This window comes from Notolepis coatsorum, assembly GCF_963971535.1.
Source record: "Notolepis coatsorum genome assembly, chromosome: 6".
Taxonomy (NCBI): Eukaryota; Metazoa; Chordata; class Actinopteri; order Aulopiformes; family Paralepididae; genus Notolepis; species Notolepis coatsorum.
Window position 1 is genome coordinate 45,065,794 of NC_140170.1, and position 20,066 is coordinate 45,085,859.

Genomic DNA, 20,066 nt, shown 5'->3' on the forward strand with positions numbered 1-20,066 from the left:
CTGGAGCCTTATGACACAAACAGTGATCCAGTGGTATAATAAGAGGTGGGTAAACTATGAACTCTATATATTATATATACACCATATCTCAGAATAGTATTGTTTCAAAAGACCCTATTTTCACGTAACTATTATAATTCCATTTCACAAATCGAAATGTTTAGGTGGATAGGTTTACCTTCCAATACGTCCCCGGGCACAAACTATAACGTCTTGTGTATGTTATGTAGGTCTTGTGTATGTTAAATCACCACACGGCACACAGAGTCAGTTATCCATTTTAATAAATAAAATACAGACAATTAAGTTAAAGAGACACGTCGCCAAAATACAATGCTGATTTATTTCGCACATCTCACACACATCCAAGAACTCTAAACAGTTTTGCACACATTCATTTAGTTTTGACAGTTAATTGAGAGTAAAATGAGTTTGAATAATGTCATGTCGTACCAGTGATGTCATCGGGGATGTTGAATCCTTGTGTTGTGTCAATTACAGCACCATGAAATGATGTAGATGGAGGAATAGCAACACCTTGTCTAATAGTGACCGCTAGCTTATCATTTCATTGAGCTATAATTAGCACAACATAAGGTGTAAGATAATATATTCCTTTATTGATCCCCTTGGGGAAATCCAGGACGTCCCAGATGACATCGTTGGTGGCCATATTATTATTATTACTATGAGTATAGTAATATAGTATATAGCAGCGTAACATAGAATAATAATATATTAAAATATTGTATAATACTGTACCAATATGGTGTAGAATAAATAGTATGATTTAGTTATATTATAATAAAATAGAAATTAGATAGTATATAGAAGTATAATACATTATATAAGTGTGTGTGTGTGTGTGTGTGTAAATGAATTAACCTAAATACTGTATGTAGTTTGACTGATAGATACACAAAGTGGGTTTATTTATGTTGATTTAATTTGGTTGTGTTGATGTTTCCATTTTTTGCAAAATGGGTATATTCTGTTTGGTTTTACACAATAAGTCTATCGGTGTGTTGTGTGTGTGTGTGTAGGGGCAGGTATATACTGTATAAGAATTTTTCTTCTTCCTGTTCCTTTCGGCCATGGTATTTGGTGAATTATATGAATATCGACTGTTGGACTGTGGTAATTCCATGTACGAATAAATAAATTATGATGATGATATTCAAACTCATTTACTTCCAATAACTGTCAAACTAAATGAACGTTTGCAAAACTGCTTAGAGTTTTTGGATGTGTGCGAGCTTATGTGCAAAATAAACAATATTTTTTTTGGTGAAGTGCAGCTTCGACCTCTCCATACAGACACAGTGCTAGTTTCCAATGCAAGTCAACAGACAGACGCTAGGAGCAGACGGGGTGAGTTCACACAGGAACAGAGATTAGGAATTTAGGATTAAACATTTGTGTCACGGATTAGGTGTCCAAATAGAGAGAAAATAAATCTGAATCAATGCGATTTCCCCTGCTTTATGCTAGCTTTGCGGATGAAGTGAAAATATATATTTAAGCCTTTGTAGTGCCAATGTGATATTTTCATTAATGTCAGGGTAGAAATAGATTCCGTCTGGCTTCCCTGGTTCAGACAACCATGAAAGACCATAAAATGAATAAAGTCTCTCGGAAACCAGTATGAATATTGAAGGTCCATGGTTATACAGTTACAAGGTTACTGTTACATTGTACAGTACTTGACCCTGCCACTAATCCTGGATAAGCACTCTTACTCCGTCCAAACTGACGTTCTACATGCATAAACGTATGTGCAGCATACTACCAGTAGTACACGCAGTGCGGTGAGAGGCAGACAACAAGACTATACACCTAGAATCTTCAATGCAAACAGGACTGTGTCTGTGACACAAAAAGTCACAAATGTAGACAACCCGCTCAATCTAGCCTTTAGAGAGCCATGATAATAAGACCAGACACGAAAGGGTTCAAATCAAATTGCTTGTGCCTGCGTGAGTCTCGTCACAGGTAGTGTGGCTTCAGGAGAAAGCTATGGTAAGAAATGAGCTTCGCTCCTCCATGCAGAGAGAGAGAGGGACGGCGGGGGTTAAAGAATGATGTTCTATCCTTCGTTCCTCATCCGATTTTTGTTCTTTCAAACGGTCGAAAATACATTGAAGGACAAAGGAAAAAGAAACGTGAAAAATATAGAAACACACTCGAGAGGCATTATGTGGCATATAAAAAAAATTATAGCAGATAGATATGTCTCACAATCCATTTCATAAGACATCAGTAGATGAAACCATTATATGGACACAGGATAGAGCTATCCAGTGATCCTGGGACATTGCCTGAATCAAACCTATAGGGGAATTATGTGCAATGTATCATTCATGTTGACAGTTACATGATACAGTAATACAGGAACAATGTCAGGGAAAGCCAAGACACAGAGGTATTTCTATATAATGATAAATAATAATAATAATACCATGCAGAGCCATACTGTATATCCGTCATAACAATGAATAAAGAATCACTCCTGGGAATGAACCATCTCTCTGCCACAGGGTACAAAAATCCAGTGGAAGAACTTCACATCTCTATTAAAAAATAAATAAAAAGAAGAAATAGTTACACTTCAATATAAGTAATAGGCTTATTATAATTTGTAAAGAATACGTTTAAATACATACAATGGAAGACCTGCATCCCCGTAGTCGATATATCATATACCATATCATATCATACAGTATCTCATGAAACAAGATACAAGAGCTTAGAATGGATTAAGATGATCATACACTATAATATCTCGTTCTATTTTATTCACTGGGCAACCAGTATATATATATATCATAACATTCTTAAGACTTTTAATAAATAGTAAAAACCTTTATTAATAGTCAACGTCTGTGTCGAGGCAGGTTGATGCGACCCTGTAGTGAAAAGCTCAAAGCTCAAAAAAGGTCAAATATTCAACACGCTGCTCTAATGCTGTGGTTAATGGAATCATCGATTGCACACAGTTCTACTTGTAGAACGGGTTGAGTTACAGAAGGCCCCGGGTTCCACGCGGCGAGAACCCTGTTCTGACGTGACAAAAGAAATCGCCCATCCCGCGTCGACCGCCATTTCAACAGAGTGTAGGCACCTTTTGGAAAAACCCGACAAAACTGTAGCTGTAGCTCATTTCCGTGACAACGTGTCGTCGTCGTAATCTAACTGTAATCGTGGCGTCGTCGTTGTCGGCGTCCTCCACAAGCGCCGCCTCGTCCGTTAAAGTCGTCCGTCCTCTTGTCCTCCTTGTCGTCTTCCTCCTCTTCCTGCTCCCCACTGTCCCTGTGGGTCAGATCCGTTATACCGTGATACTCCAGGAAGCGTCCGCTGTGTCCGATTTCTATTCTACGGTCGTCCCTGTTGTTCACAGCATAGATTAGTGCACCAGGAAGGAAAGAACTAGACTACAGTGCTGGGCATCAGCTCGCGGACACAACGAGGACATGGCACAACGAGTTCAATGTGTGTGCGTGTGTGTGTGTGTGTGTGTGTCAGTGTGTGTGTGTGTGTGTGTGTGTGTGTGTGTGTGTGTGTGTGTGTGTGTGTGTGTGTGTGTGTGTATGTGTGTGTGTGTGTCAGTGTGTGTGTGTGTGTGTGCGTGCCAGTGGGACGTCACATCCTGCCCACGTTGTAAGCGTGTATATATCCATGCTTTTATGCCCAGGGTTCTCCACAGCGCATGACATGCTGTATGCTTCACTTCCACCCTCGGCAGTGCGGAGAGCATGGAGTGGACGGGATAACCCACCAAGGGTTTGCCGCTTCACGAAGCTTCACCTCAGCCTCGCTCTCCTCACCGGTTGGGCTGTGTTTGGGGAGTCTGTATGTCACGGCTGAACCTCGAGGCTAAAGAGTGCAGGAGCGCATACAGACGGGGCACCCCTGTGTAACGGGTCTATGTCAGGGTCCCTTAATTAAACCTTTTCAGCCCACGGAAGGCGGCTGGCGGCGCGCGTCGGGTCTGGAGCCGGTAGTGTGAGGAGCCAGAGGCCTACAGCACGTGGCAGCAGTTGTACTGAGCCAGAGGCAGCGTCTTGGTCTTGTTGTGAGGCGGCATGTTGAACGCCAGGGCCTTCTCGCACAGCGGGAACTGAAACAGCCGCTCCCTCAGCTTCACGCCCCGCCCCTTTCCTGGCTCCACCCTCGGCGCCGCCTCGGATCCCGCCTCCCGGGGGGGGCCGGGTGCACTGCGGTGTTGGGGTCTGCCCGTCAGGAAGTCCTCCCCGTCTCCTCCCTCCTCCCCTCCTCCTCCTCCTCCTTTTCTTTCCGCCGAGGTGCTGAGGCTGCGGTGGGCGGAGGGAGGTGGGAGCGTGGAGACGGGGGAGAGGGGAGAGGAGGACAGGGGCAGGGAAGGAGGAGGAGGAGTTTTGTTGGTGGTTGTTGTTGGGTTCCGGCTCCCCCTCCTCTGAGTCGGGGGGGCCTGGTTGCCCCTGGCAACACCGCATCCCCGCCCACAGAGGCAGGACCTCACAAGTCTGGTTGGCGGCGGCCTCTACTCCGTCTCTTACCAACTGGTCAACAGTCACCACGGCTGCTTTCTGCTTCCACCCTCTCCCTCTCCTCCCTGTCGTCACCTTCGTTCCTCCTCCTCCTCCTCCATGTCTGCTTTCTCTCCGTCTCCTCCATGTCCCTTTCATCGTCTCCCTCTCCTCGCCACCGTCTCCTTCATCCTGGGATGTTCTGGCGTGGTGCTCTGGGTCTGAAGAAAGGCCGCCACACTCCTCTATCAACAAAGGTCTTGATGCCAAACTCTCTCTCTCCTCCTCCTCCTCTTCTTCCTCCTCTTCCTCACATATCTGCTGTAGAGCAGCGTGGGTCTTCGTGGCGGGGGGGGTTCCTCTGTGGAGGGGGGTGGACGCTGAGGCTAGGCTGCCACGACCCGGGGAAGGTCAGCTGTGCCGGGGCCCTTGCAGCGAGCAGGGTCCCCACTCTCTCGGGCACCCCCCGGTTCGAGGAGAGCCAGGAGACAGCGCCCCCCAGGAGCCAGTGGGGTGGGGGCCTCTGGGCTGAGGAGGGCGTCGTCCAAAGCCCTGCAGCCAATTGTGAGCCTCGATCTCCTCGAGTGACGCACGGCAGGATGGATCCTTCTGAAGCATCCTGGAGATCAGACTGATAGCGGGGAGAGGGAGAGAGAGAGAGAGAGAGAGAGAGAGAGAGAGAGAGAGAGAGAGAGAGAGAGAGAGAGAGAGAGAGAGAGAGGGAGAGGGAGAGGGAGAGGGAGAGGGGAGAGGGAGAGGGAGAGGGAGAGGGAGAGGGAGAGGGAGAGGGAGAGGGAGAGGGAGAGGGAGAGAGAGGAGAGAGAGAGGGAGAGGAGAGGGAGAGGAGAGAGAGAGAGAGATAGAGGGAGAGGGAGAGGGAGAGAGAGAGAGAGAGAGAGAGAGAGAGGAGAGAGAGAGAGAGAGAGGAGAGAGAGAGAGAGAGAGAGGGAGAGGGAGAGGGAGAGAGAGAGAGAGAAAGAGAGGGAGACAGGGAGAAAGAGAGAGTGCGGCAGAGAGAGAGGGTGAGGGAAAGAGAAATGGAGAGAGAGTGACAGTGATGTCAATGTTGACATTAGTCCTCTAGCATCAGAATGACTGGGGTGAGAATTTGACATCATAATCATGGTGGAGGGTCATGTTGTGGCTCATGTCCAGAGGGGGAGATTGTTCTGTTCTGCTGTGTTCTGTTCTGTTCCTATTGACACGGGACCGTCCGCGGGGCTAGGTCATATGACGATCACTGGGTCAGGTGTTGTGTGTATTCGTGTATGTAATGATAATAATCCTCGGCGTGAACAGGAAAACGAATATTTTCATCATGACTGAGTAGAATGTTAGGGTCGGAGAAGTACAAATCGCTGCTATTCGCTATCTATCTGACCAGTAGATGTCATTCTTGAGCAGAGTGCATAAGAATTTCAGATTTCAGAACAAAAAGTAGATTAACTATTTACAGTAGGAGTACTTGAGTGTCCGATCCTTCTTGGGGTTTAATTACAGTTGTGTTTACAGTTGTGTATAAGTGTGGCCTTGTGCCCAATTAACCCAGTAAAGCAACATTGTGTTCTACATAAGCCACTTATAGTATGTATTACTCCCAGGAGAGTACAGTATGATGCGTTGCTCATGGGACGGGGTGGTACGACGTGCAACCATGCTTTTGTGAGCAGAAGCGCGTGCACGCAGGAATGCGCTGCACTCGACTGATGCGCCAACTCGCTAAGTACCCAGCAGGCTACTTTGCATATCAATAGCGCCGGTCGTCAGGTGTGTTCAAATACGTTCTCAGATACATTAACACAAAACTTGTGAATGAAATGTGTTACATTCCATTCGTAGAGGCAATTAGGCACCGTCTTTAGTCTGTGCTCATGCGAGGGAACATTTATGCGCATGCCCGGGAGCGCGTGTGCACGTGGCGTCATTAGCGTGCGTGCAACCAGTTATGATATCAGCAACGCAACACTGTCTATAACTCCCAGGAGTGTACAGTATGAATAACTCCCAGGAGTGTACAGTATGAATAACTCCCAGGAGTGTACAGTATGTATGAATAACTCCCAGGAGTGTACAGTATGAATAACTCCCAGGAGTGTACAGTATGAATAACTCCCAGGAGTGTACAGTATGTATTACTCACAGGAGTGTACAGTATGTATTACTCACAGGAGTGTATATGTACAGCCAATCAGTGAAAATACTATGGATTGGGCTGAAAGAATATCATTGTGTGATGTTGGGCTGCAAGATTAAAGAGTATCATTGTGTGATATTGGGCTGAAAGATAAAAAATTATCATTGTGTGATATTGGGCTGAAAGATTATCATTGTGTGATATTGGGCTGAAAGATTATCATTGTGTGATATTGGGCTGAAAGATAAAAAATTATCATTGTGTGATATTGGGCTGAAAGATTAAAGATTATCATTGTGTGATATTGGGCTGAAAGTGTATTATTGTGTGATATTGGGCTGAAAGTGTATTATTGCGTGATATTGGGCTGAAAGTGTATTATTGCGTGATGTTGGGCTGAAAAATTAAAGATTATCATTGTGTGATATTGGGCTGAAAGAATATCATTGTGTGATATTAGGCTGAAAGATTATCATTGTGTGATATTGGGCTGAAAGATTATCATTGTGTGATATTGGGCCTGAAAGATTATCATTGTGTGATACTGGGCTGAAAGATTATCATTGTGTGATACTGGGCTGAAAGATTATCATTGTGTGATACTGGGCTGAAAGATTATCATTGTGTGATACTGGGCTGAAAGATTATCATTGTGTGATACTGGGCTGAAAGATTATCATTGTGTGATACTGGGCTGAAAGATTATCATTGTGTGATACTGGGCTGAAAGATTATCATTGTGTGATACTGGCTGAAAGATTATCATTGTGTGATACTGGACTGAAATATTATCATTGTGTGATATTGGGCTGAAACATTAAAGATTATTATTGTGTGATATTGGGCTGAAAGACTATCATTGTGTGATACTGGGCTGAAAGACTATCATTGTGTGATACTGGACTGAGCTGGACCTACAGTTGATGTCCTGAGCTGAGGAGTATTTGTGCTGCCAAGGTTGTGGGCGAGACGAGAGGTTTGTAGGTTAGGTGAGAGGAGAGACAGCACACTGATAAGCGTGAGGGGGGGTTCCACCTTGGTAGTGTGTGTGTGTGTGTGTGTGTGTGTGTGTGTGTGAGTGTGAGTGTGAGTGTGAGTGTGAGTGTGAGTGTGAGTGTGTGTGTGTGTGTGTGTGTGTTTGTGTGCATACTCACTCTCTGCATTCGTCTGATACGTGGTCAGGTACGGCATAGCGACAGTCCAGAATCATGACGAGAGTCTCACTGTCGTTGGTTTCCTGGAAGGGAGGGGTTCCACACACCAACATATAGAGAATCACCCCCAGAGACCAGATATCTGGAACACACACACACATCCACAGATTAAATCATATACAAATACAAATGTTAGGTTGTTTGAGGTTCAACACACACACACACACACACACACACACACACACACACACACACACACACACGTTTGTATTATGCAACTTGTGAGGACATTCCAATGACTTACATTCACTCCATGATGAACATGAGTGCACAAAAAGGGCAGCAAATTAGACCCAGGCAACTACCGCCCTGTTTCTATTCTCACCTCCATCTCGAAAGTCATGGAAAAAATAGTCTACGAACAGGTCGAAAAGTACCTAGCGGAAAAAAATCTAATCTACGAATTCCAATCTGGCTTCAGAACATCCCACTCCACTGACACATGCCTTCTCTATTTGAATGACCACATCAAACAAGAGGTGGACGCAGGCAAATACTGCGGCATGGTCATGCTGGACCTACAAAAGGCCTTTGACACGGTCAATCACTCCATTCTGATTGACAAGCTAAAAGCAATTGGTTTTGATAGTCTATCAGTGAGCTGGATGCAATCCTACCTTGAGGGGAGGGAACAGATGGTGGAGGTAAACGGTACCCTATCCCCCCCCCTCACAGTGAGCTGTGGTGTTCCACAAGGAAGCATACTAGGACCGCTACTGTTCCTAATTTATGCAAATGACATGTCGTCAGCTTGTGACTGCAACTTGTTCCTGTTTGCGGACGACTCAGCCCTGCTGGTCTCTGACAAGAACAAGTTACAGGTTGAAAAAACCCTCAGCTCGGAACTAGGCAGAATCTGCATATGGCTCGCTGATAACAAACTATCATTACACATGGGCAAAACAGAGTCCATTCTCTTCGGTTCAAATAACAAACTCAGCAAGACCGACGGCTTCTCAGTTACAGTGGGTGACAATATTGTCACAAGGAAAGATGAAATTACCTACCTGGGGTCCATCCTAGAGGCTAATCTCTCCTGTGACAAAATGGCATCCAATGTAATAAAAAAAGTCAACCAACGAACTCGATTCTTGTACCGGATCTCCTCTCTGGTAAACAAGAACACCCTGAAGACTCTGGCAGGAGCACTCATTCAGGGGTACTACGACTATGCTTGCACCTCATGGTACCAAAGCACCTCAAAGGCGCTAAAAACAAAATTACAAACATCTCAAAACAAACTGGTCAGACTACTGCTTGACCTTACTCCTAGAACCCACCTCACCCCTGCCCACTTCGACAACCTAGGATGGCTTAGAGTAGACGACAGAGTACAACAACTTGCAATGGGCCTGGTCTACAAGATACACTACACGACCAAGGTACCCATGTACATGTCAAAATACTTCCCAAAGGTCAGTGAATACCACGATCACAACACCAGAGGGAGCTCCACAAATCATGTCAAACCCAGATTCGGCTCAAATAAGGGACTAAACACGTTTCGCAATTATGCCACATCAATGTGGAACGCCCTACCCAAAGCTGTAAAGGAATGTGGATCACTACCCACTTTCAAAACCTCTCTCAAGGGACACCTACGGGAGACTGCAATTCAACACTGGCCCCTGTAAATATCCTAACCCAATCATTCCAACCCCCTCCAATGTACAGTCATTTACCTAGTATGGTTTTGTCAATAGTTCAATGTACAATTGTGTTTGTTTGTACAGTGTCTCCTCCCCCCCCCCCTCAATGTACAGTGTTACTTGTTTATACAGTATGCCCCCCGCCCCCCCCCCCCCCCCCCCCAACCACCTCCAATGTAAATTACCCAGTATGGTTGTCAATATCCCAATGTACCCAACCCCCCCCACCCAACCTCCAATGTACAGTTTCTACGTCAAATGTATATACTCCCTTTTCTTGACTCCTTCTGTATCACAAACAGTACTGTATTTGCAAATCTGGTATGTCATAAATGTATAGATGTAGCAGTACTGACTATCTGTATGTCATGTATGTCATATATGTCTATATGAATTGAAAATGGGGGACCCTGATGGAAACAAGACAAACGTCTTTCTCAGGTCTGCATCCCCTTAACAATTGTATGTATTGAGCCGTACTGTATTGTACCCATTCTGCAATCTGTTAAATAAAGTTTTCATTCATTCATTCATTCACTTTATAACCACTTTATTCCACACCTAAGCCTGTAACTGTGACCCTAAAATGGACCCTTTCCAAAATGATATCTTCACAATGGGAGATTTTCTCCATCTTTCTGTCCTTGTCTAGTTGTCTGTCCCTCCAATCTCTCCAATATCCACATTATAATCCAGTCTCAAGGGTTATTGATGAAGATCAAATTAATACTGTGACTATTTGTTAAGATTTTAATTTACTGTAAGTGAATCAAGCAAAGCCATGCCTAAGGCTGGATATACAGAGGAGCAGGGACTGTTTTCTTTTTTTAATCATATTTATAATTTAGTTTAAATAATTTTCATAATAGTACGTGACCCAGAAATAATATTTTTTTTTATCCAACAAAAAATCCATCAGATTTGGGTGATGATGTAACCCTGTAACCCTGTGTTGTGTTGTGATGTGTTGTTATGTCTTGTGTTGTGTTGCATTGTGTTGTCTTGTGTTGTTATGTGTTGTGTTGTTATGTGTTGTGTTGTTATGTCGTGTGTTGTGTTGCATTCTGTTGTGTTGTTATGTGTTGTGTTGTTATGTCTTGTGTTGTGTTGCATTGTGTTGTGATGTGTTGTTATGTGTTGTGTCTTACATTAAGACACTGCCAGTCCAGGGCCCCGTTCCCCGTACCTGGCTAACTGAGTTAGCCGGATAATTTCCAGCATAGCTTGACTTAAGCCAGACCTTTCTGTTCCCCGAAGTCGGATTTTCTAAATCACCATGGTAACAGATCAGAAAGTTTGAACCTGGTCGGGAGCAGGGTTAAGTTCAGTTAGCTGAATGAACCATGGCCACGCCCCCGCAAAGAAATGCCAGCTCGCTTCCTGAAATATTTCTCACAGTCTAGATCCCATTATACCATTCTGAATTATGTTTTTGTGCTTCGTTTTCCTAGAGGGGGCTTTTGAAATGTATAATAATAGAACTAAATGCTGATAATAAATCATATTGAGCCTATAGATTTACTTTGTCCTAAATAAAATAATGCACGTCATATACGGCGCTCGGAGTCGCGATACACACTGCATGTGGTTATTTTAATAACGGCGCATTGCAAATGTGAATCCCGCAGGGATATTTTTAATGAATGAAACCTATCGGCCGTTTGGCTCTGATTAGTTTCATATATTCTCCGCTGTAGATTTGCTTAACTGAGCGCCCGGATTGTGTTTCATTCAAGCATAAAATTGAAGTGTCTATGCGTGGATTGTGGTTTTTGTGGATTATGAATTACGAGGAATCTGAGGATTGTTGAATTGTATCATCACTCACACGTTATTGTGATATTGTAACTGGGATTAAAATGTCTGATGAGATGCGCTGTTTGACGGATTTGAGCAATTGAATGAGCCGTTGACGTCACATTAATGCATTTGAGAATAAAGAGATAAAACTTCATTCAAAAGAAAAATATTCTAAACACGGGTCTCTTGTCCATTGATGGATACACAATGAATATATCCCATCTGGCACAGTGGTGCAACGGCTAGTGCTCACTCCTGTCAACCGGACGACCCGAGTTCGAAACCCCGCGTTTCCAATATAATTTTTTGGAATAATATTAATGAATATATGCAAAAGTAGCCTAGTTTTAAGTTAAAATATTATAAATCTACATGCATTGAGGATGTCATTCTTTATATAGCTCTCAACGTGCACCAAATTGAAATATTTACATTGCAAAAAGAAAAAGAAAACTAGAAGAAGGGGGATTCGAACGCGGGTCGTCCGCGTGAAAGGCAAAATGACTAACCATCACACCACGGTGCCAGAAAAATGAAACATCAACCATACATCCATCAATGGATAAGAGAGCCGTATCCTTATTCTGAAACTGTTGAACTAATTATTTTCGCTAGCAAGATCTCATTTGATTATCCATTCCATAAACCTACTGCCAGCAGGCAAGTTTAAAGAAATATAATCTGATTGATTGGGGTAATGAGGGACTTAAAATTAGCATATAGATTATGCATTTAACTTGTCGGCGAGGCTATTGAGCCGTACTGCAATCTGTTAATAAAGTTTTAAATCAATTAATCAATCAATGCCGTTAGAAAATCAGGATTTCTGCTATCGACACTTGCTGTCTTTTCTGCTGAGGCGGGCGCGCGCAATTATCCTGGGTCTCAAGTCTGGTTCAAATGAACGAGACTGAATCCACCTTCGAGGAACAGGAAAATCCCGGATTCAAACATCGGGTTAATTGAATCTGGATAATGGGACTCTTGATCGACTTAGTTGAACCAGGTACGGGGAATAGGGCCCAGCGCTCTGTGCATCATCCTTAACTGCAGAACTAAACTTTGTTCTTTACTAGAATCTCACACATACATTTTCTTTGGGTGGCCAGGGCCCCGTTCCCCGTACCTGGCTAACTGAGTTAGCCGGATAATTTTCAGCATAGCTTGACTTAAGCCAGACCTTTCCATTCCCCGACGCTCGATTGTCTGAATCACTATGACAACAGATCAAAAAGTTTGAACCTGGTCGAGGGCAGGGTTAAGTTCAGTTAGCTGGATGAACTATGGCCACGCCCCCGCAAAGAAATCCAAGCTCCCTTCCTGAAATATTTCTCACAGTCTAGATCCCATTATGCCATTCTGAATTATGTTTTTGTACTTCGTTTGAAATGTAAAATAATATGTCTGCAGTAACGCTGATAATAAATCATATTCAGCCTATGAATTTACTTTGTCCTATATAATGCACGTCATATTTATACGGATACGGCGCTCGCGAGTCGCAACACAGTTATTTTAATAACGGACTAAACGGATCATTGCAAATGTGAATCCCGCTGGGATATTTTTAATGAATGAAACCTATCGGGTGTTTGGCTCTGATTAGTTTAATATTCTTCGCTGTGTATTTGCTTAACGGAGCACCCGGATGCGTTTCATTCAAGCTGAAGCGTCTATGCGCGGATTGTGGATATGAGGAATCTGAATCTGTGGAGTATTTAATTGTATCACTGTGACAGTGTCACACGTTATTGTGATATTGTAACTGGGATTAAAATATATGAGGAGATGCGCTGTTTGATGGATTTGATGACGTGACGTGACTTGATAAATTGAATGAGCCTTTGACGTTTTTGATGAATGAATTCGAGAAAATACATTTATCTTTTCAAGCACTGTTATCTGATGATGAACATGAGGTGTCACTGGTATAAACCAAATGGTAATCAATTCAATGCATGTATGGATTAGGTCCGAAACAGATTAAAACCTGATTAATAGTGTAACTGCAAGCCTCCCTCCAAGCCTCTCTTTGGAAACCATGTATTTATATAGTACATAATACCTAAGCACATACAGATATCCTCATGATATAATTCGTATCAATTAGATATACTATTTGGGCTTGTTTTTATCGTTATTCTGAAAGAGCTGAACTAATTATTTTCGCTAGCAAGATCTCATTTGATTATTCATTCCATAAGCCTATACTGCCAGCAGGTACGTTTAAAGAAATATGATCTGATTGATTGGGGTAATGAGGGATTTAAAATTAGCCTATAGATTATGCATTTAACTTGTCGGCAAGGCTATTGAGCCGTACTGCAATCTGTTAATAAAGTTTTAAATCAATTAATCAATCAATGCCGTTAGAAAATCAGGATTTCTGCTATCGACACTTGCTGTCTTTTCAGCTGAGCACGCAATTATCCTGGGTCTCAAGTCTGGTTCAAATGAACGAGACTGAATCCACCTTAGAGGAACAGGAAAATCCCGGATTCAAACATCGGGTTAATTGAATCTGGATAATGGGACTCTTGATCGACTTAGTTGAACCAGGTACAGGGAATAGGGCCCAGCGCTCTGTGCATCATCCTTAACTGCAGAACTAAACTTTGTTCTTTACTAGAATCTCACACATACATTTTCTTTGGGTGGCCAGGGCCCCGTTCCCCGTACCTGGCTAACTGAGTTAGCCGGATAATTTTCAGCATAGCTTGACTTAAGCCAGACCTTTCCATTCCCCGATGCTCGATTGTCTGAATCACTATGACAACAGATCAAAAAGTTTGAACCTGGTCGAGGGCAGGGTTAAGTTCAGTTAGCTGGATGAACTATGGCCACGCCCCCGCAAAGAAATCCCAGCTCCCTTCCTGAAATATTTCTCACAGTCTAGATCCCATTATGCCATTCTGAATTATGTTTTTGTGCTTCGTTTGAAATGTAAAATAATATGTCTGCAGTAACGCTGATAATAAATCATATTCAGCCTATGAATTTACTTTGTCCTATATAATGCACGTCATATTTATACGGATACGGCGCTCGCGAGTCGCGACACACAGTTATTTTAATAACGGACTAAACAGATCATTGCAAATGTGAATCCCGCTGGGATATTTTTAATGAATGAAACCTATCGGGTGTTTGGCTCTGATTAGTTTAATATTCTTCGCTGTGTATTTGCTTAACGGAGCACCCGGATGCGTTTCATTCAAGCTGAAGCGTCTATGCGCGGATTGTGGATATGAGGAATCTGAATCTGTGGAGTATTTAATTGTATCACTGTGATAGTGTCACACGTTATTGTGATATTGTAACTGGGATTAAAATATATGAGGAGATGCGCTGTTTGATGGATTTGATGACGTGACGTGACTTGATCAATTGAATGAGCCTTTGACGTTTTTGATGAATGAATTTGAGAAAATGCATTTATCTTTTCAAGCACTGTTATCTGATGATGAACATGAGGTGTCACTGGTATAAACCAAATGGTAATCAATTCAATGCATGTATGGATTAGGTCCGAAACAGATTAAAACCTGATTAATAGTGTAACTGCAAGCCTCCCTCCAAGCCTCTCTTTGGAAACCATGTATTTATATAGTACATAATACCTAAGCACATACAGATATCCTCATGATATTATTCGTATCAATTAGATATACTATTTGGGCTTGTTTTTATCGTTATTCTGAAAGAGCTGAACTAATTATTTTCGCTAGCAAGATCTCATTTGATTATTCATTCCATAAGCCTATACTGCCAGCAGGTACGTTTAAAGAAATATGATCTGATTGATTGGGGTAATGAGGGATTTAAAATTAGCCTATAGATTATGCATTTAACTTGTCGGCGAGGCTATGAGCCGTACTGCATTGTACCCATTCTGCAATCTGTTAATAAAGTTTTAAATCAATCAATCAATCAATGCCGTTAGAAAATCAGGATTTCTGCTATCGACACTTGCTGTCTTTTCAGCTGAGGCGGGCGCGCGCAATTATCCTGGGTCTCAAGTCTGGTTCAAATGAACGAGACTGAATCAGCGTTCGAGGAACAGGAAAATCCCGGATTCAAACATCGGGTTAATTGAATCTGGATAATGGGACTCTTGATCGACTTAGTTGAACCAGGTACGGGGAATAGGGCCCAGATTTGACCAACACAGGTTTATTACTGTACGTTTGAATAAAACACCTAACCTTCACTAAAAGTTGTGAACATCATTTTTATGTATTCTGACACCTAGCGTGGAGGGTGCCATGAAGCATGTATGGCAATCAGACCAACAAACCATATTTATAACAGCAAAAGGTTGGAAATCTGTCCGATTTGACCGTAAGGTAAGATACGATGATATATCAGATTTTCTCCCCCAGTGTTCTGTGAAGCCAGCTGACCATGTTAAGCAAAACTCCATGTTTGTCTAGAATACACAGTGTATATGTTGTCTAGAATAAATAGTATGTGTTTGTGTTGTCTAGAATAAATAGTATGTGTTGTCACAGTATATGTTGTCTAGAATAAATAGTATGTGTCGTCTAGAACAGGGGTTCTCAACCTTTCTGCTGCCAAGGCACCCCTGTGTCCAAAAAAATATTCCAGGGCACCCCTACATACGATAAAGACTTTTGCGGTCCTGTCTTTATTGCTACAATGATGACAAAAGTGCTTGCTTTCAAAATAACGTTGATTTAACCCATTGAAACCGGGAAACAAACAGAAAATCATGTATTTTATTTTTAAATACAGAAAAATATCAAAGTGATCTGTTGCAGCTGCACTGTTTTCCATAAAAATAACATAGTGTGACCATTTATCAAACAGAAAATCATGTATTTATTTTTTTAAATACAGACAAATATCAATAAAGTGCTATCTGTTGCAGCTGCACTGTTTAAAAAAAAAAAAAAAAAAAAACTAGTGTGACCATTTCTCAAAACAGAAAATCATGTATTTATTTTTTTAAATACAGAAAAATATCAATAAAGTGCTATCTGTTGCAGCTGCACTGTTCTCTATAAAAAATAACATAGTGTGACCATTTGGAGTGAGGTGACGCTTGTTTATGACATCACATCCTGCCATTCTTTGTTGACGGTCAGGGACACAATGTTGACGTATAAAACAGCTATATATAAATGTAATCTGCAGAGTGCCTTTTACTGTTTATCTGTTAAATACAGTTTTCATTCATTCATTCACATTTTGTATCATAATAATAACAGCAGCGGATACACTCACTTTGTCTGCACTTGGCGAGTAGCCCATCACCGTAGCCCAAGCGTGTAATTAGCACGCTTGTGATCCGGTCTTGAACTTTCCATAACGTGTCTCGATAAATCCATTTGATTAGATCCAGCACTGAATGCATTTAGTAATTATTATCACGACAGCCGCCCGCTTTGCAATTCATTGATAACGGATCAGAGCCGGCTCTGTAACGGAGATAGGACCCGCGATGTGACGTCACACGAATGCGACTTCTCTGGAAATGAGTTGGAAAATCTGTTGGTAAAAGCAATGACGCCTGAAGGCCTCTGCATGCTACAGCAAATTCAAAGCAACTTCAACACAACATCGGCGCGATTTCAGCGCGCTTGTTGCAGACAGTCTTGTAGACTGTGTTGCTTGGGCGTTGCGTACCTGTGTCCAAAATCTAATCTAAAGACCCGTTGCGTTGGTATTGCGTAGCAGTGATTGGTTGGTAGTGAATGGGGGCGGGGCTGTCTGTCACTTCTAGTGTTCCTGGCTCGAGACCAAAAGAAAACTTTCTGACAGGAGCTCGAGACCAAAAGAAAACTTTCTGACAGGAGCTCGATAGCTAGTGTATTGTTTCATTACACTTGTTTAATTGTTTGTTTAAAATGAATCAAATGCAGGAACGTATTGCAGAGGAGGTCCGAAAGTACCAACATTTATATAATAGCGGGTCTAAAGACTACAACTAAGGATAGCATTATGACGATGAATTCGTGGAAGGAGATTGGGGAAACAATGGGGATGGACTGGGTTGATATTACACTATATAAGAACACAAGCGAAAACAAACATAAACAGGGCTATTATTATACTAACGATGTATGGTTGAGAAGGGAAATCCGTTTGTAATGGCTAGAGTGCGCACCTTCGGCTGCCCAAAGTATTCAGGCGGGCTGGGCGCGCTCGAGCCGCACATCCGGGGTACATTTTGTTGCATCATAGGCTGCGCGTTGATTTTGCAGAAGCATAAAGGTAATGTGTCTGCAACACCGTTGCTTTGTCGATGTTGTGTTGAAGTTGCTTTGTATTTGCTGTAGCATGCAGAGGCCTTGACGCGGACGTTAAGTTGTTTCTATAATAACTTTACGAAACGTGTGAAGACATTTTGATCGATTTCTTTTTTAGTTCATGTTATTAGATTAGGCAATTATTGTATACACATGAAGCACTAGATAGACTATTTGTTTAGTTAATAGTTGTCATTCTATATTCTTAAAGAAACATTCCCATCAGGCATCTCGCGGAACCCCTGACAGCTCTCCGCGGAACCCCTGTGTGCCGCGGAACCCCTGTTGAGAACCGCTGGTCTAGAATACACAGTATATGTTGTCTAGAATACACAGTATTGTAACGTTTGGGGTTTTGCTCTCCTCTGGGAGCAAAAGCCCTAGCGTTACCTGATGGTAATTAACCTGTCTATCTGGCCTGATTGCATTCATTGGTACCTGGTGTGTCTAGTTAAGTTGGCTTTATATGTTCTTCCTGGTTACTAGTCAGATCGCCAGTCGGAGGTGGGCTGCACTCGGCTGGCTGAGAGAGAGAGGAGCTGCGTTGGCAGCATGTTCCGAGTCGGTGGCGTGAGGATGACGGAAGGGGAAGCAGAGTCGCACCGCCGGGAGGGGAGCGTTTTGCCGATTGAATGTTTTGAGTCTGGTCCTGGTGTGCCGGAGCGGTGGTGTCGAAAGCGAGAGAGACTTAAGGTTACTTGTCGAGAGAACTGTTTGATGGGATATGGAGACATGGAGGCGGCTCTAGCATGGAGGGTGGGCTCCCGTTGTCGTGCTGTGTTCCCCGGGGATGGCAAGGTGTATCTGGGGTTTGTTTCCTGGATCAAGGGTGAAGACTGCAGGGTCACGTTTGACGGATATGTAGGGAATGAGCCGCTGGGTATGTCCGCCTTGCTGCTCCCTGAGGGAGTGAGTTTGGCGATGGGAGATGACAGTATGGAGTGTGGTTCGGGGGGTGAGAGCGGGGGAGAAGGGTGGAGTAAGGTGGAGAAGAGGGGCAGGGATAGTGGGGGGAAGGGGGTGAAAAGGAAGAAGGGTAGGGGGGATAGCTCGAGTGGATCAGATGGTGAGGGTAGAGGCGAGGTTGTTGCGGAAGTGATTCATGTAGTGGTTAGGTTTGAGGGGGTGGGGGGAGTGAGCAAGTTAGGGTTGTTCGAGCTGCCAAAACTCGTAGGTAAGCAGTTAGGAGAGGTAGAGTATGCTAGAGTTTTGATAGATGGGAATTTGGCAGTAGGGTGTGTAAGTGTAGGGCAGGTGGAGATGGCTAGGAAGATGAGGAGCATTGGTGGCGTGGGTATAAGGGAGGTAGTGAGAGTAGGGGAGAAGAGGGAGGGGGGATGTAAGGGGGTGATAGCTGGGGTACCGGTTGAGGTTAGCGTGGAGCAGCTGGTGGAAGGGTTAGGGAAGGACGGGCGTAATGGCATGGTTAAGGGTGCAGAAAGGATGAAGAGGGGAGCAGATAGGGTAGAGACGGAGACGGTAGTGATTAAGTTTGAGGGTAAGGTTGTTCCTAGTGTAGTGTTTGTAGGGTATAGGATGTTTAGGGTTAGGGAATTTGTTCAGAGTCCTCTTAGGTGTTATAGGTGTCAGGAATTTGGCCATGTAGCTGTTTCTTGTAAGAAGGGACAGATGTGTGCTAGGTGTGGCGGGGAGCATGAATATGGGAAGTGTGGGGAGGGAGTGAAGCTGAAGTGTTGTAGTTGTGGTGGGGAACATAGTGTAGCGTTTAGGGGTTGTGCGGTGATGAGGAGGGAGGTTGAGGTTCAGAGAGTGAGAAGGGATGATAGGATTTCGTATGCGGAGGCAGTTAGGAAGTTAGGTCAGGGAAAGCAAGGTGAGGAAGGAGAAGGGCATTTGGCAGTAAGGGTAGTGCAGGAGGATCAGGGGAAGCAAGGTGTGGATAAGGGGTTTAGGAAAGGGCATTTGTCGGTAGAGGAAGTGCAAGAGGAGAAAGAGAGGGTGTGGGGGGTGAAGTTGGAGATAGTGGCATTTGTGACGAGAGTGGTGAATACTATAGTGATGGTTAGCAGTAGGACAGAGAGGTTAAGGTTAGTAGTTGAGGCGGCAGTATTAGACATGGGTATGAAGGGGTTGACAATAGGGCAAGTATCGAGGGAGTTAGGGAAGTCAGGGAAGAAGGTTGTTGTGAGGGATCAAGTAAGAGAGTTAGGGAAGGGGGTGGTGAGTGTTCAGGAAGGCCAGAGTCAGTCGCTGGAGGCAATGAGTGACTCATAGATTAGGTTGGATAGGGTGGTGATGTTAGGGATGGGTTTTGTTTTGTTTGGTGTGTTAGGGGGTTGAATGGATTTGGTCGTGATCTGACATTGAACCGTTGAATAAGAAAAAGAAGAGGGGAGAATGGAAGACTGGCCCGATTTCCGGGTCGGTAGGTGGCGGTAAATGCCCCATTTATGGTGGCCGTCCGCCGTAAAACACCAAAAAGAAGAAGAAGATCGCCAGTCGATCACTGAACCTTACCGTGAGTACTACCA

General features: G+C 43.6%; 1 protein-coding gene across 1 annotated transcript in view; it reads right to left on the bottom strand.

Moving 5' to 3' along the window:
• Nucleotides 1-305: 305 nt before the first annotated feature.
• Nucleotides 306-20,066, bottom strand: part of snrkb (SNF related kinase b) — a 56,030-nt gene continuing 36,269 nt past the window's right edge. Inside the window, 6 exon segments of the mRNA XM_084316684.1 lie at nucleotides 306-4,135; nucleotides 4,137-4,859; nucleotides 4,861-5,022; nucleotides 5,024-5,053; nucleotides 5,055-5,136; nucleotides 7,794-7,935. Coding sequence (XP_084172810.1) covers nucleotides 4,019-4,135; nucleotides 4,137-4,859; nucleotides 4,861-5,022; nucleotides 5,024-5,053; nucleotides 5,055-5,136; nucleotides 7,794-7,935 — 1,256 coding nt within the window. The 3' untranslated portion in view covers nucleotides 306-4,018.